The sequence below is a fragment of the Chrysochloris asiatica genome, unplaced genomic scaffold (assembly GCF_000296735.1).
Source record: "Chrysochloris asiatica unplaced genomic scaffold, ChrAsi1.0 scaffold00007, whole genome shotgun sequence".
Classification (NCBI taxonomy): Eukaryota; Metazoa; Chordata; class Mammalia; order Afrosoricida; family Chrysochloridae; genus Chrysochloris; species Chrysochloris asiatica.
Window position 1 is genome coordinate 39,703,570 of NW_006408525.1, and position 17,170 is coordinate 39,720,739.

At 44.0% G+C, this 17,170-nt stretch overlaps 1 protein-coding gene across 1 annotated transcript in view; it reads right to left on the reverse strand.

Annotated features, from left to right (window-relative positions):
• LOC102835109 overlaps positions 1–16,645 on the reverse strand; it is a 42,679-nt gene extending 26,034 nt beyond the window's left edge. Inside the window, exons 1-2 of the mRNA XM_006833737.1 lie at positions 16,578–16,645; positions 7,498–7,694 (exon numbers count right to left, since the gene is read on the reverse strand). Coding sequence (XP_006833800.1) covers positions 7,498–7,694; positions 16,578–16,645 — 265 coding nt within the window. The remainder of the gene's footprint in view (positions 1–7,497; positions 7,695–16,577) is intronic.
• Between the last annotated feature and the right edge of the window lie 525 nt (positions 16,646–17,170).

Genomic DNA, 17,170 nt, shown 5'->3' on the forward strand with positions numbered 1-17,170 from the left:
CCAAGGAGCACTCTGGCTGCACTTCTTCCAAAACAGATCTATTGGTTCTTTTGGCAGTCCATGGCACTTTCAGTATTCTCCCCCAACACCACAACTCAAAGGCATCAATTCTTCTACTAGTAAAGTAGTGCCAGCAAAAAAAGAGGAAGACCCTCAACAAAATGTACTGACACAGTGGCTGGACATAACAGTAACAATTGTGAGGCTGGCATAGGATCGACCATTGCTTCATTCTATGATCCATAAGGTTACTGTGATAGTTAAAGTTTTGTGTGAACTTGACTGAGTGATTCTGTGTCAATATGACTGGGCCAGAATTCTCACTGGTTTAGTAGTTAAGACGTAGCCATCCCCCATGATCTAATCTAATCTATGTAACCACTCCTGTGATGAGATCTTCTATGAGCCACCAATCAATTGGAAGGATGTTCCCCGGAGGTGTGGCCTGCAGTATCTCTTATCTTACAAGAGATCAAAGGAGAGAGAAGAGAGCAGAGAAGGAGGAATCTTCTGCTACTAAGAAAGAAAAAACAGGAGACGCTGCATCATCTTCCGACCTGAAGTCCTTGTACTGAAGCTTCTAGCTCCAGAAGAAAATTTATGCCACGAAGAACATGCCAAGGAACACTGGTCTTATTATAGATGTTCAAAGGAGATAAGGAATAGACTGTAAACCACAAGGTTGGCAGTTTGAGCCCAACAGCCTCTCCTGAGGAGAGAGATAAGGCTTTCTGTTCCTGCAAAGACTTATGGCCTTGGAAACCATATACAGGGTTGCTATGAGTTGGAACTGACTCCACAGCACTTAACAATAATAGCAAAGGAGGTAAGGCCCTTCCCCAGAGCCAATAATGAGAGAAAACCTTTCCCTAGAGCTAGCATTCTGAATTTGGACGCCTAGCTTCCTAAACTGAGAGACTAGCTTTCTGTTTGTTAAAGCTAACCACCTGTGTTGTTGCTGTTGTTAGCTATCGTCAAGTTGGTACCAACTCATAGCAACTGTATTGTAATACAGTTTTCCCATTTTGTCAAAATAATGAGTGAGGAAGGATAATCAACTGAGGGGGATCTGATTACCTAGGGCCACAGTGCTCTCTGTGGGCAGGTGGACGTGCTGGAAGATCAAGGCCAGTCTTCTTGAGGGGATGAGTGTGTCCTAGTTGTGCAATCTAAGTGGGTTTGCATCGAGCTGGTCATCATCCCTCCACTGTCTCAAAGCAGAGGCCAGAGATACCCCATGTGGTAGCAGGTCATAGATGCTTTATAAGCCAAGAGGTGTATGTGAACTCTGCAACTGTCAATGAGGTGACTGGGAATCAGGAGGCAGACAGATCCCGCAGTGTGGCCTGGGCAAGTCACCCAACCCAGCTTGTGTTGTCTGTTCTTGAGTTGTTGTTGTTGTTAGGTGCCATTGAGTGGGTACCAACTCATAGTGATCCCATGCACAACAGAGCGGAACACTGTCCACTCCTGCACCAATCTCACCATCATTGCTACACTTGAGCCCATTGCTGCTTCCACTGTGTCAATCCATCTTATTGGGGGTCTTCCTCTTTTTTGCTGACCCTCCACTTTACCATGCATGATGTCCTTCCCCAGAGACTGGTCCCTCCTCACAATATGTCTGAAGTATGAGAGACAAAGTCTGGCCATCCTGGCTTCCAAGAAGCTTTCTTGCTGTAATTCTTCCAACACAGATCTGTTTGTTCTTTTGACAAGTCTGTGGTACTTTTTAATATTTTCTTTCAACACTGTAACTCAAACGCATCCATTCTTCTATAGTCTTCCTTATTCACTGTCTAACTTTCACATGCATATGAAGTTATTGAAAAGATCATAGCTTGTTTCCGATGCACCTTAGTCCTCAAACTGACATTTTTGCTCTTGAACACTTTGAAGAGGTCTTGTGCAGCAGATTTGCCTAATGCAATATATCGTTTAATTTCTTGACTGCTGCTTCCATGAGTGTTGATGGTTGATATGAGCAAAATAAAGTCTTCAACAACTTCAATGTTTTCTCCATGTATCATAATGCTATTTAATGGTCCAGTTGTGAGGAGTTTTGTTTTCTTTACATTGAGGTGCAATCCATATGGAAGGCTGTGGCTTTTGATCTTCATCAGTAAGTATTTAAGTTCTCTTTGCTTTTATCAAGCATGCTTGTGTCATCTGCATATCACAGATTGTTAATGAGCCTCCCTCCACTTCTGATGCTATGTTATCACAGACAGTGTTGTACTTCAAGACAGATCTTGAAATGTGCTTTTTGATAATGAATGCAACGTTCTTCCCCTTCACTTGCGTGGCCCCATCTCATATCCATTCTCCACTTCTTACTTAGTGGGAGGATCCTGACTGATGAAGCAATAGGCCCTGGATCAAAATATTTTATCATTTGGCAACTGAATTCCATGGGACATAATTTCGTCCAGTGAGAAGTGAACATTTGCTAGTGGAGAAGAGACACCTTGGAATGTTATTGCATCCACATTCTGACAGAAAGACCAGAGGGTGAAGGGGAACAAGAAAGGCATATTCTAGTTGAGTAACAAGAAGGCTGATAATATGATCCCACCACCAGTTACTCCATGGGAGATACATCCTGGCCATCTGCTGCCATCTTGGAAATCCCATGTGGATAGTTCTCTGTCCTATAGCGTCACTATGTTGTTGTTGTTGTTGTTATGTGCCGTGGAGTCTGTTCCGACTCATAGCGACCCTGTACAGGGTTTCCGAGGCTGTAAATCTTTATGGGAGCAGAAAGCCTCATCTTTCTCCCGAGGAACAGCTGATAGTTTCGAACTGCTGACCTTGCGGCTCGAAGCCTGATTCATAACCACTATGCTACCAGAGCTCCTTATAGCGTCACTATAGGACAGTTCTTTGCTAATATCTGTTGGACTGCCATGTACAAAGGGAGTCTCTGGGTGGGGCAAATCGTTATTGTGCTTTGCTGCTGACCAAACGGTTGGAGGTTCAAATCCACCCAGAGATATCTTAGAAGAAAAACCTAACAATGTACTACTGATAAACCAGCTATCGAAAAATCTATGGGACACTGTCTACTGGGGTGTGCATGGGGTGGCCATGAGTCAGAGCAGAGTCTGTGGTGGCAACTGGTGTTGGCCATATACAAGAGGGATTGAGTGAATTTTGTATAGTCCTGGGTGGGCGGGGGAAGGGAGACTGGAACCCAAAGCAGCAGCTTCCAGGGGGCAGATTTGGATTTTGGCCAATACATAGAATTGTTGTTGTTATTGTTAAGTGCCGATGAGTCGGTTCTGACCCATAGCGACCCTGCATTGGGTTTCCAAGGAGCAACTGGTGAGCTTGAACCACCGAGCTTGTAGTTCAAACGGCTTTGCAGTCTGGCACATTAACTCATAGAATGCTAGCTGCTGATGACAGTGACCCGTCTCTGTAGATGGTCTTATTGTTAGTGGTTGTTGTTGTTGTTAAGTGCCGTCGAGTTGGTTCCGACCCATAGCGACCCTGTACAGGGTTTCTGAGGATGTAAATCTTTACAGGAGTAGAAAGCCTCATCTTTCTCCCGCGGAGCCGCTGGTAGTTTCGAACCACTGACCTTAAGGTTCGCAGCCCGATTCATAACCACTACCCTACCAGAGCTTATTTATTATAAATATTGGACCTCCACATGCTGGGATGTTGTATAAGGGGCTCCAGCCTGTAGTCACATGCTGGTTTCTTCATTCAATTAATTAATTGACTAGCTAAATAGTTTTTAGTACCTACTACTTGCCAAGCTTCACCATCCGTCTGTCAGTCTGTCCTATTGGTACTGCGGTGGATTACATGTTGCTATGATACTGAAAGCTATGCTGCTGGGATTTCAAATACCAACAGGGTCCCCCATGGTGAACAGATCTCAGCAGAGCTTCCAGGCTAAAACAGATTAGGAAAAAATGCCAGGCGATCTACTTCTGGAAATTAGCTGGTGAAAACCCTATGGGTCACAACACAATGTTGTCCAGGGCAACGTTGTAAGAAGCCAAGCTCTTAGTCGTCCATGGGCATCCAGTTCTGTGACTCTTTGATGCTCTGCAGCTGAGGTGCTCCCGTTTGCTCAAGGGCAATCCAAGCCACAGAGAACTGGGGCGAGGTGCACAAAAGCACACACCAAGGACGCCGTGGGCCTTTCATTCTCTCTGAGCCTCTTCCTTATCTACTCTCCCTTCTGACTTTTTCAATCATCTCTTTTTTTTTAGCAAACAACAACAAAGAAAAATCAAAGAAACGAAGTCAAGCTCTACCAGACCGTCTTGCCTTGGTGAGCGTGTTTGGATAGAGTGCACAGTTAGTCAATATTGGCCTGAGAAATGTGCTCTCCTGACTCTGGATAAATTTCAGCCAGCTGTCCCTTTCATCTGCAGTCTCCCAAATCTCCCCAGATATCCGCAGGCCAAGACAGGTGACGAGTGAAGGCTGATATTCAGATTTCTTGCAACACATGGCTATCTGATGACAAGGGGGGATGGGAGGGAATGGCTTCAGATTCTTCAGATTCCAAAAATGACTGGGAAACCCCACATCTCCAAGAAAGTCTGCTGAAGTCTAAACATTCCTTAATTTCTCTGCTCTGCCTAAGCTATCCAGCTCCAGCCGGCCACTGCTTCTCTGTAATGTGTCAGGCTTGCAAGACATAGCAAAAGCAAACTGGAGGCTATGTAAGACTGTCTGACGCTGTTGAAAACTTCTGTTGCAAAACTGCTTTGTAATTTCTGAAACTTCCAGGGTCAGAAGTGGATTGTTGTTGTTAGGTGCCATCGAGTTGGTACCGACTCATAGCGACCTTATGCAGAGCAGAATGAAACACTGATGGATCCTGGGCCAACCTCCAAATGGAAGAAAATCTTAATGGCTTTCGAGTATGAGGAATATAAGAAGCAGATGGTGTCACACTGCAGCAGGCTTTGGCTTCTGGGCTGCAGGCTTCCTGGATAAACATTCCCAAAGCACTAACCTTCTCATGAGATGATTTCTTTGGGCCAGATTGGACCTTGAGTGTCCCTAGCTGATGCAAATGGTTAACACATTGACCTGTTCACCAGAAAGTTGGCAGTTTGAGTCCACCCTACTGAAAACCTATAGAGCACAGTTCTTCTCGAACACACACGGGGCCTCTGTGAGCTAGAGTTGGCTTCACAGCAACTGCTGGTACTGATGATGATGATGCTAAACCATAAGTGGATGAGAGTATAGCTCAACTTTGTCCTCTCTTAGTTTGTTCTGTATGCCGGAAGAAAGTTGGAAAATGGAATGGGACCATTATTATTTATTGTTCCTATCCTGAGATGTATTTTTAGCACCTAGACACTACCTGGCACATCATAGGTATTCAACAAATATTTGCTGAATGGAAAAATGTTTGTTGAATGGAAGAAAGAATCCATTTTTGTATCCTATGCACTTCCTGAATAGAGCCCCTGGGTATTACAGATGGTTAATCACTAACCATAAAGTAGGCAGTTCAAACCCACCCAAAGATGCCTCAGATGTTGGCCATGGTGATCTGTTTCCTAAAAGTCACATCTTTAAAAACCCTAGTCACCAGTTCTACTCGCATAAACTGACTTGGTAGTAAGTAACATAGTAATATATACAAGGAGATTCCTCTAAGTTCTCGTCACTTCATAGACCATAAATGGGTGCTGCTTGAAACCAAGAAAGAAAAGCAAATGAGACTTTGATCAATAAATAAAACTGGAGAGGGAAATATCAACTGGAGAGGTAGGAAGAATGGAGGAAAATCAATATGGCGGGTGGGCTGTGTGCAGTGTTTGGGAAGGTGCCGGGGTCCTGCGTACATTCCAGGAAGTGTCCTCACTGGGAGACAGGAGTAGACCTAAAGTTTCTCCAATGGCCTTGAGTCTCCATTTCACTTTGAACCATCTCCAGTGGAGATTTTGCACTGCTTTCTCCAAGGACAAGACTTTTGTCCTAACATCCAGCATTTCTTCTCTTTTCTGACCCTTCAGTTCTTTATTACTAGTTTCATTCCTGGGGAGTGGCAGGGGATTTGGCAAAATTCCATCTTCCAAGCTTGCTCTGCTCTGGTCCACATCTTTATCGCTTTTATGGGCTTGAATGTGACTAAAATCAACAAGACTTTTAGGGAATCAAAATGGAGATTTTTCTAAAAAGTGAACAGTGTTTGCAGAACTAAGAGCCTTTCTGGTTCTGTGTAAATAGGGCTCCAGGTAATTTGGAAATTTTGTGTATTCCCTTCTGGCAACTGCAATTGATTTAGCACTTGGAGTCAGAGAGAGTTCTGTTAATGATCAGGAAGGCTTGCATTATTCCATTAGTAAATGAGGCTTAATAATAACTTTTCATCTTAAAAAAATATCCCCTCCCTTTCAATTAATGAGGCCTACTTTGCAGCAAAATCATGTAGGCCTATTTGCAGGAGTATGAGTTGCTTAGCTACAGGAAGTGACTTGATGACTTGCCTCCATGATCTCTTAACAGAGACTGTAGACCCTCCTTCAAATGTTTAATCAGGGTTGGCAAAGGAGAGTTTTGAGAACTATAGGCAAAGATGCACAGCTCCTGTGGATAATAGGATAAAGCATGAAAAAAGGGGTAAAGAGAGGAGGGAAAGCAATTATAAGAAGAGAGAGGGAAGGATGTGGACAACTTCCAGAGCCAGCTCAGTTGCTACTCAACCCAATGGCTGCCATCTTTCTCTGAAGACATTTATTATTAGCACTGGAGCTCCTGTGTGGTGCTAATGGCTAAATGCTTGGCAACTCACTGAAAGGTTGGTGGTTTGAATCCACCCAGAGGCCTCTCAGAAGAAAGGTCAACTACTTCTGAAAGATCAAAGCCATTAAAACTCTGTGGAATCCAGTCCTACTCTGTTATGAGTTGGAATAGAATCCTCGGCAAATGGCTTACATGTTCCTTTCTTTTTTTTAACCACTGGCACTAAGTGATATGGTTCTTCATTGGTTAGTGGCTCTTCCCTGACTTAACGAGATGTGTCTGGGACTCTGGTATGGAAGCTGGGCCCAACAGGAAAAATCCCTGTTCTATAGAAGCAAAGGCAAAGAATGGAGTAAGGCGAGTGGACCCTTGGCCAGAACGAAGCCATCCTGCAGCAAAGGTTGTTTTTACTTTCTTCCAGCCATCCAGTTCTCCTGTTGGGAAGATGAAGTGCATTCATCAGGACCCTGGATGAAATATGTGGCTAGTGAGCCCATCAGCATGTATGGTTTTTTGTTTCGTTAGAAGCAATCCTCTTGGATCTAACCCCAGCTAATACCCAAGTATCAAAACTAGGGTTTTCAACCAGAAGCTCCATCATGAATAGTGACACCCTGAAGACCTGCTGCTACAACCTTAATATTTGTCCATGTTTGTCTTGTCCTATGACACCAGCTTGGTGCCTAACCTAGAAGCTCAACTGCTCCATGTCCCATTTCATAAAACCCATAAGTGCTTTGGGCCTGGATTGGTAGTTCCAGGTGGCCTTACCCTTTGAACCTTTGTGTGGTTCTGATTTGCTGAATGGAGAGTCTTTCTCGGTAATCTTGTCTTCTGCTGTCTCCTTGTTTCTGTCTTGAACACCCTGGGCACCTTCTCCCTTCTGCAGCTCTTGTCCTAAAGACGAATGCTGGTCTTCAGGCAAATCCTCTCTTCTCCAGTTCTCCTTCTTCCTCTCACAGGGAGCTCTAAACACAAAAGAAGCCTGCCATCAAGAGTGGTGTTTGAAGTGAGTCAACAGCTCCCAAGGAGTGGCCTGGCATGGAATTCCCCAAGCTCATAAAACATGGTTTAATCTGGAATGAAGACAATTTGATGGTCCACATGAGCATTTCCTGAATGATTCAGACGTACAGGATGAGTTCTGTTCCAAAGACCATCTTTTAGTTGAATTTGTACGTCAGAACAATTAGTTGAATTTGTAAGTCCGAACAGTTGGGTATGGTTCATATCTATTGTGAGTGAGCCAAATGTTTGTCTTGGTGTAGGGAGTTCTGGTAGCATAGTGATTACAAATCAGGCTGCGAACGCAAGGTCAGAAGTTCAAAAATTACACGGGAGAAAGATGAGGCTTTCTGCTCCCATAAAGATTTACAGCCTCGGAAACCCTGTACAGGGATGCTATCTATGAGTCGGAACAGACTCCACGGCACATAACAACAACAACAACACAGTGTATAGAGTAACTTTCTGGGCATAAAAACACCAAAGAAACACTTTCAGATACACTAAAACATCATTAACACTCCAATTAAAGTTAAGTGCCGTCGAGTAGGTTCCGACCCACAGAGACCCTGTATAAAGCTTCTGAGGAGGGGCTGGTGATTTGAACTGCTGACTTTGAGGTTCAAACTGACCTTGCAGTCCAGTACATTATCCTGCAGTGCCACACCAGGACTTCAAACACACCAATACAGCAGTAATAGCCACGATGTTTTAATACAAAGTAGAACCAGTTTATTAATATGAGCTATTGTATGCATCTCAGCATTTAAATATAATAGCCTTTACAGGGCTTGATTCATAACCCCAAGTTGTATGTAAGTCAGACATTTACAACCCAGGGACTGTCTGCATTTATTTTTATGTAAATTAAATTTTTAATGGAACTACAAATATATATGAATAGGAGGGAAACGGTTCTTGAGGAAGCGCCTGATGAAGAAGCCATTGAAGAGCTAGCATTTCACCTTTTTCCTAGGATCAGCATTGGACTGCAAACCACGAGGTTGGTAGTTCAAACCCACCAGTTGTTCCTTGGCAACTTTATACAGGGTCACTATGGGTTGGAACTGATTCGAGGGCACTTAACTTTAACTAATCGGAGTGTTAACAATGTTTTAGTGTATCTGAAAGTGTTTCTTTAGTGTTTTCATGCCTAGAAAGGTACTCTAACATTATACACCAAGACAAACATTTGGCTCACTCACAATAGATATGAACCACACCTAACTGTTCCGACTTAACGTACATGTCTGCATTGTTCTGAAAAAGTTCACGCGGAACGTTTTGATGGCACTTAAAAGCAATAACAGTTCATGTTTTGTAAGTCAGTCTGGGTATTTCTTTTTTTGTCCCATTTCACATGTTTATTTATTGAATTACTCTCAGCAGTCCTTCCCCGGAACTCCTACCCTCCTAGAGGACTCCTCCTTGCCACTTCCTTTAGGGTGTTGTTGAAACCCTCTCATTCCCACTCCAGGCTTAGTCCCGCCTTCTTTCTGGTTTCAGGTACCTTGTGAATATCTCCATATCTGGAATAACCAATTGTGTTTTAGAGCGCTGGTGGGCACTAACAGTTAAGCATTGGACTTAAGCACATAATCATCATCGGTTCAAATCCACTCAGTGGTTCCATGGAGAAAGATGACAGCCATTCTAATGGAGCAATTCTACTCTGCCACGTGTGTTCTCTGTGAGTTAGAGTTGACTTGATGGTACCCAACAATAACTGGGTTGTACTGGTCAGTTTTCATGCCTGTCTTCAATTCTAAGTCAACCTGGAGACCACAAACAGTCTGTCTATTTGCTTATCCATGTGTTCCCAGCACCTGGCAAAAAATACATAACCAATCCACATTTTTTGTATGGATGGCAAATTATTAGGTTGAGATAAAGTCAGTGGGGTAAGAGGGGTGATAGTCAATTCAAAATAATACCTATGAGGGAGAGTGGGGTCATTTAGAATATATCCCAGATCCACAATGATGACCTGGGAGCAGCAAGGAAAGGGTATGCTTCCGTACCCACCCACGAGAACGTCCTCTGGAAGTGGTCCTGGCAGTTGGACCAGAGTGAGGACTCAGAAAGCAGGACATGATTTTGCTCTGTGGTGCACCCATCTACAGAAATACCAAGTGGTAGCATCTCTGTTTTGTTGTTTTTTTCCCCTTGAAAGTCAAAACCATGTAATCTGAAAGCCAGCACCCCAGAGGTGGTGATTAGAATGGTTGGGGATTAAGAGAGAAGAGAGTCATTCAGCATCCTAGTGCCAACATCCGCCATTGAACCAGCCATGCTAATGCTGACCAGAAACCTGACTTGTTCTTCCTTCTTGCCATCCAAATAAAGAGGAGACTGCATTCCTTTTCTTTTATGAGTCTCAACTTGATGGCTTTTGAAGCTGTGGTTTCTGAAGTCTCTACCCACTTCCATTCTTTCCTCTTGCAAGACCACACTGAGGCAGTTTATGTGCGGCACAGTGGTGAGTAACAGGGCTGTTCTTAGGAAAACAAAATTCTTCAGCTAACAGGAACATCTGCTCTGTATCTGCTCACTAGATTCTCCCAACCTTTTGAACAACCTGTGACATTTGAACGGGCAGCCTTAAGGTTTATTTCAGTGCATGAAGGAAATTGACACTCAATACTTTCCGACTGTAGCCAGTTTCAGGATTTTAAAGAGCCCTGATCACTTTGGGGTTCTTGTGTACAAAGCCTTACCATCTACCAGAGTAAGAGAAGCAGATGATCATGAACCCACAGGAATCAATTAAGTCGAGAAAATTCTAGCACTTAAAAAATTATATTCATTAAATGTCAGAGGGAAGGAAATAAAATTTCAAGGGCCCCAAGTCAAGAAACCAGTGGAGAACTGACCCGATGACCATCTGTTTCCAATCAAATGTGTTTATTATCTTTGCATCTTGTTCCTGTTGGGAAATATCTTTTGTCGTCATGAAAGCTTATTTATACAAGTTTATCTGACTGTTTTCTTTCACACACAAGCAGTGAGAGCTAATTCTTCACTTTGACTCTGAAGGATGCCATTTGGGGGCTCTAGGATGGTATCTTGATTCACTCAACGCTGTCTTTTGTGCCTGGGAGGTGCAAATGGGTTACCCGCAGCTACCAACCTGAAGATTAGAGGTTTAAAGCCATCCAAATACACCATGGAAGAAAGACCTGGCAATTTCCTTCTGTAAAGATTTCAGCCAAGAGAAATCTATGGAGCAGTTGTACTCTGCAACACACGAGGTCTCCATGAGACAATACAGACTCAACGGCAACCTGTTGAATGGATTATGATGTCCTGTAATCTTTGCTAAGTGCTGGAGGTACAGTGGTAAGTAGCCAGTCAGGAAATAAATAATGTAAGTACTACAGTGGAACTGCAATGGAAGGTCAGCGGTTCAAACCCACCCAGATGCTCGAAGGGAGACAGGCCTGATAATATGTACCCATAAAAATTACAGCTAAGAAAACCCTATGGGGCAGTTCTATTCTCATTGAGAAGCAACTGCATGGCACCTGAAAGCAACAGCAAAATCATTGTTATTTGTGAAAGATGCTAGAGAGGAAATCAACAAAGGAGACAGAGAAAGAGAAGAGCTGTCAAGAACAACCCTTAGATTGGGTGGTCAAGAAGCCCTCTTTGGACAAAAGCGTTTGGAACTGAGACCTTAAGGAAAAGAAGAAGCCATTCAAATAGAAAAGGAAATGACTATTCCAGGCAGAGGGAATTATAGTCCCCACCCCAACCCCTCCGGGTGTTGCAAATGATGAATGCACTAATTGCTAACTGAAAGGTTGGTGTTTCAACTTCACCCAGTGGGGCCGCAGAAGAAAGGTCTGGCAATCTACTTGACTTGGCAGGAACAGGAACTGGAAAGTCCATATCCACTCTGAATGTATTAACTGAGGAGACCTGTTAGCAAGCACTAGATAGAAATGAAGATGTCTCTTGCCAAGAAATTTCTTGGCAGGGTGAACCATATAACATATTGTTATAACTCTAAAAATAATGATAGACCCACTGGGGAGAACAGGCTGTGGATCTCGAGGCAAGTGGAGCCTGGGGAATTAGAATGATTTCAAGGGCTGGCAGTAAATCTCAAGGATTGTCTAGCATATGGAATTAAGCACCAGGGGTTTTCTATTTTGCAACCCCTTGTCTGGTCAAACTTGATTCCTGTGTTGGAATTAAAGTACCAGATGAAATGCAGGCTTCCTGGGTAGTGTAAATGGCTTATGTACTCGTTGCTAACTGAAAGGTTGGTGGTTCAAATCCACCCACAGTCCTCTTGGAAGAAAGATTTGGTGATCTGATTCTGAACACACAGCCATTGAGAACCTCATGGAGCACAGTTCTACTCTGACATATCTGGGGTCCCCATGAGCCAGAGTCAACTGGACCACAACTGGTTTTAGATGAGGTGTGGATGCAGGGAACCCTAGGTCTGCATGAGCTGAGACACCCAGAAAGGAGAGAGAGGATCCTGACGCTGAGAGAACAATCTGCTTCTTTACCATGGTCCTTTGTGTTCCAGGGAGCGGAGCTGGTTCTACAGAAAACTGATTTCTCTGCAGTCAGCACGGGAAGCAGTGAACAGAGAGAGGTCCCTTAGCATTGCTGCCGCAGCAATTCTTTGCCTATTATTTTCGGCAGCTTGTTTGCTTTTCCAGGGGCCTGCCCACGTTCGAGCACATGCCGTCCCATCCTTAGCCCTGCTTATCTCTTCTGTTTGGTGTTCTCAAGGGGTGCGTGTGCTTTTAGGAAAAATATTATTTGGATGGCTGGTGAGCTGCCTGCAAAGCAAAGCGTTCGCTCTCCAAGTTATCCCAGGGAGCTGATTGGAAAGGAAGGCGGATATCTGGATTGTAAGTCTAGAATCTCAAAGCTGTGCAGGGGAAGGTTGTTAGAAAGATGTTTTGGAGACAGAAAGACCTCAGCTCAGTTCTTAAAAACAGTGGCCCATAAATCAATTTTGAGTGTCAGAGCAGAGCTGTGCTCCTTAGAATTTTCAATGGCTACTTGTTTGGGAAGCAACCAATCACATTATTGTCTATTGAAAAAAATGCTCGTATGTACACCTGCAACAATTCAGTTATTAGGTAAGTCCATAGACTTCTGGTGTGGCTCTGTAGGATCAGCACTGGACTGTGAACCACAAGGTGGGTGGTTTAAACCCACCAAGTACTCCTTGGAAACCCTATACAGGGTTGCTTTGAGTCGGAACCAACTCCAATGTACTTAACAGCAACAGCATATGTACATTGGCAGGGAACTGCCCGAGGTTCAAGCCTGATTCAAAAGAGGACATGGAATGAGGGAGAGCATTGTTGATGCCAGGTGGATCTTGGCTGAAAGCAGAGAATACCAGAAAGATGTTTACCTGTGTTTTTTGGCTGCACAAAGGTTTTTGATTGTGTGGATCAAGACAAGCTATGAACAACTAACAGAGAATGAGTATTCCAGAACACTTAATTATGCTCATGAGAAACCAGTATATAAATCAAGAGGCAGTTGTTTGAAAAGAACAAGGGGGCATTGAATGGTTTAAAATTAGGAAAGGTGTGCACCAGGGTTGTATTATTTCACCATACTTGTTCAATCTCTATGCAGAACAAATAATCCAAGAAGATGGATTATATGATGAAGAACATGGCATCAGGATCGGAGGAAGACTTATTAACTACCTGTGATATACAGATAATACAACCTTGCTTGCTGAAAGCCAAAAAGACTTAAAATGCTTACTAATCAACATTAAAGATCACAGCCTTCAGTATGGGTTGTGCTTCACTGTAAAGAAAACAAAAATCCTCACCACTGGACCAATAAATAACATCAGGATAAATGGAGAAAAGATGGATGTCAAAGATTTCATTTTGCTTGGATCCTCTACCAATGCTCACAGAAGCAGCAGTCAAGAAATCAAACGATGTATTGAATCAGGCAAATCTTCTGCACTAACCCTCTTTAAAATGCTCACGAGCCCCTGACCCAGCCACTGGTGTTTTCAGTAGCCTCAAATGCACGTGAAAGTTGGACAACAAATAAAAAAGACCATAGAAGAATTGATGCATTTGAGTTCTGCTGTTGGAGAAGAATATTAAAAGTACCATGAACTCCAGAAGAACAAACCAGTCTGTGTTGGAAGAAGTACAATCAGAATACTCCTTAGAAGCCAGGGTATCAAGACTCTCATATGTCTCTCATACTCCGGATGTATCAGGAGGCTCCAGTCCCTAGAGAAGGACCTCATGCTAGGTAAAGTGAAGGGTCAGTGAGAAGAGGAAGGCCCCCCACGAGTTGGATTGGCACAGTGGCATCAGGAATGGGCTCAAGCAGAGCGGCAGTTGTGAGGATGACACAAAACCCAGCAGTGTTGCCTTTTGCTGTGCCTAAGGTCGCTAGGAGTTGGAACCGACTTGATGGCATCTTAAAGAACTGCACAGACTGCTAACCAAAAGGTTGGTGGTTCAAACCCACCAGCTGTTCCTCAGAAACCCAATCCAGGGTCACTATGAGTAGCTGCCTATACACCAAGAGTTTGCAAACAGAGACAGTTCAGCCATGACTACTATACACTTATTATAATCTTTATGAGAGCAGACCTCTAAGTTCTCATACAGAGTCACTGTAAACAGCCAGCTCAGCACTTAACTGCTGTGCCACCAAGGACCCTTTTGGAGAAGATTAGTATTGTAATTGTGGGAAGTAAAGGGAAAAGAGTCCATTGTAAAGTTCCAGTGGTGCAATTATGGAGTACTGGTGTGATGCTGTAGGATAAACACTGGGCTGCTAACCACAAGGTCAGCACTTCAAACCCACCATTTGCTCTCTGAAACCATATACAGGGCCTCTATGAGTTGGACCCAACTCGATGGCACATGACAACAGCAGTTACAATGGTGCAAAGGTTAAGTGCTTAGCTGATACCCAACACATCAGTGGTTTGAAGCCACCAGAGACTCTGGTTTTCTCTGTGGGAGAAAACACCCATACAGATGACACCCTAGGAAACCCTGTGGGCAGTTCTACTCAGTCAAACAGAGGCGCTGTGAATAGGATGACTGGATGGCACATAACAATCACACCACAACAATCTCAACATGGTATTTTGAATTCCCAACAAGGTCACGATAGATCATGAATCAGGCTTGGTGGAGAGAGAACAAGGGTTTCTAAATTCCTAGAGGCTTCCTTTAGCACATAAAGAGCCAGTCTCTTATGAGCAGACAGAGGAAATGACTTATGGGAAATTTCTGTGCAACAGGAAGAGGAAGTAGCAAACATTGCCACAGGGGGAATCTGAGAAGGGGTTGTCTCTTTCCCCAGCCTTCTTGCCCCTCCCCAACAGGCTTAAGCAACATTGGGGCAGGTGGTGAAGAGACACTAAAACTCCTCACAGAAACCACAGGTGATCTTGGCTGTTCCTATGTCTGTGTTCCTACTGTGCCCACCACAGTGTGGACCTGGTGGACCGGCCAGGGGAGGTGGGTCTAAGACAGCTCTGGGTCCTTCCGAGCCCTGAGTGCTGCTGGTCTCTCCAGTGGGCAGAGGAGGGAAACCAAGGTACTGAGAGCAGCTGTGTCTTAGCAGAGACCTGTGGTTGGGGCAAGGGAGTAAGAAGCCACAAAGCAACAGAGATTTGAAGGACCACAAGGATGCCAGCAGGATGCCCACGAAGGGCAGCGAGATCAGCCATGCCTAAGTCAACACCAACCAGGGACATTTAGGGACAAGGCCAGGAACCCTGCCACAAGGAGATGGCAGCTTCCCTCTGCACACAAACACTGTCCTGGGTAGGACGGGAGAGAGAGGTGACCCCCGGGGAGGAAAAACAGCATCTGAGCTGAGCAAATTCACAAGAAAATGCTTTAAACAGAAGCAGAATAAGTGACTTTTAATTGGCAATTGTAATTTTCCCCATCATTAGTAGGAATGGGGCCTCCAGATTATGAAGACAGCAATGACAAACAATAGCTTCATTTAAAAAAATATAAATAGGCCTGAGGTATAAATGTTGAATCCCCTTTCCCTGTTGTTGTTAAGTGCCCTCGAGTTGGTTCCTACCCATAGCCCCCCTGGACAGCACTTCTGAGCTTGGCAGTCTTCGTGGGAACAGAAAGCCTCATCTTTTTCCTGCCCTTGTGGTTAACAGCCCAATGCTTATCCTACAGAGCCGTTGTATTCCCTGTTGTGGTTGTTGTCGTTGCCATGTGCCATTGAGTCACTTCCGACACATAGTGAGCCTATCTACATAGGGTTTCCAAGAGCAGCTGGTGGGTTTGAACTGCCAACCTTGAAATGAACACAATTAGCAGTCCAGTGCTTATTCTACAGTGCCACACCAGGTGTCCCTTTGATGTTGTTGTTAACTGCCATGGAATCTGTTCTGACTCATAGTGACCCTCTATAGGGTTTCCAAGGTGGGTTTGAACTGCTGACCTTGTGGTTAGCAGTCAAATGCTGATCCTACAGCAACACCCCACGACTCCAGGGTTCCCTACTCCCTCCCAATTGGGCCTTTACATTACTCATTTACCTGTGAGCCACAAAGTCGTTTTAAGGGTGGTGAATGAATGTTATCTCAAAAGAACCATTACTTTTCCTTATTAAAATCATTTTTAATATAAAACACTAAAGGGAATTAATACAGAAAGAAAACTATCCATATCTCCTTCATCCTAACTCAAGAACCTCCTTTTTTTTTTTTTTTTTTTTAAATGGGTTTTGTGCCCATGGTATCCAGCTACTGACTAACAGATTGGCCAAAGCGGTTGATTGTCCCCAGAGCTTGTCCCTGGTGACATAAAGGAAGAGGGAGCAAGGTGAGTAGTTACCTGGCATTGTCATATGTCACCATGCTCCTGTTTGCTTGGGTGGCCTTCCACCTAGCGAAATGGGCCATTCTCGTGATGGTGGTCAGACTCAACAGTGTGAACGCAATTTCACCACTTCCTGCTTCCTAACCTTTGCCCTTATACAAGACCCCAGGATTCATGGGGATTCCTCTCCACCCTTTCTCTGGCATCCTAGACTCTGATTCTGGGGCTCTGGGTGCCTTTGGAATGCTGACATTATGATGTTCCTGGGAGATGCTGAGATAGAACTCGAGACCTTGTTTAGCTGGTGACCCAAGGAACTGACTTCAGTTTTGCACACACCCATATTCTTTGCCCTGACTTCACTTTGCTTACTTTTCATGCACATTCTATTGGTGTTTCCAAGCATGTGACATCTTAAGGAAATGTTTTACTTGGAAGACTAAAAAATGAGCAGGGAAGCAAACTATATTTCGGTCCTTCGATTTGAGTTGCCTTGATTTGGATATATTGTTCTCTACCACTGCGTGTCCTTATGTTTCTGTAGTAAGATTCAAAAAAGAGACAGTCAGATCTGCCCACATCCGTTGGTGGTGGTATTAAGTACCATT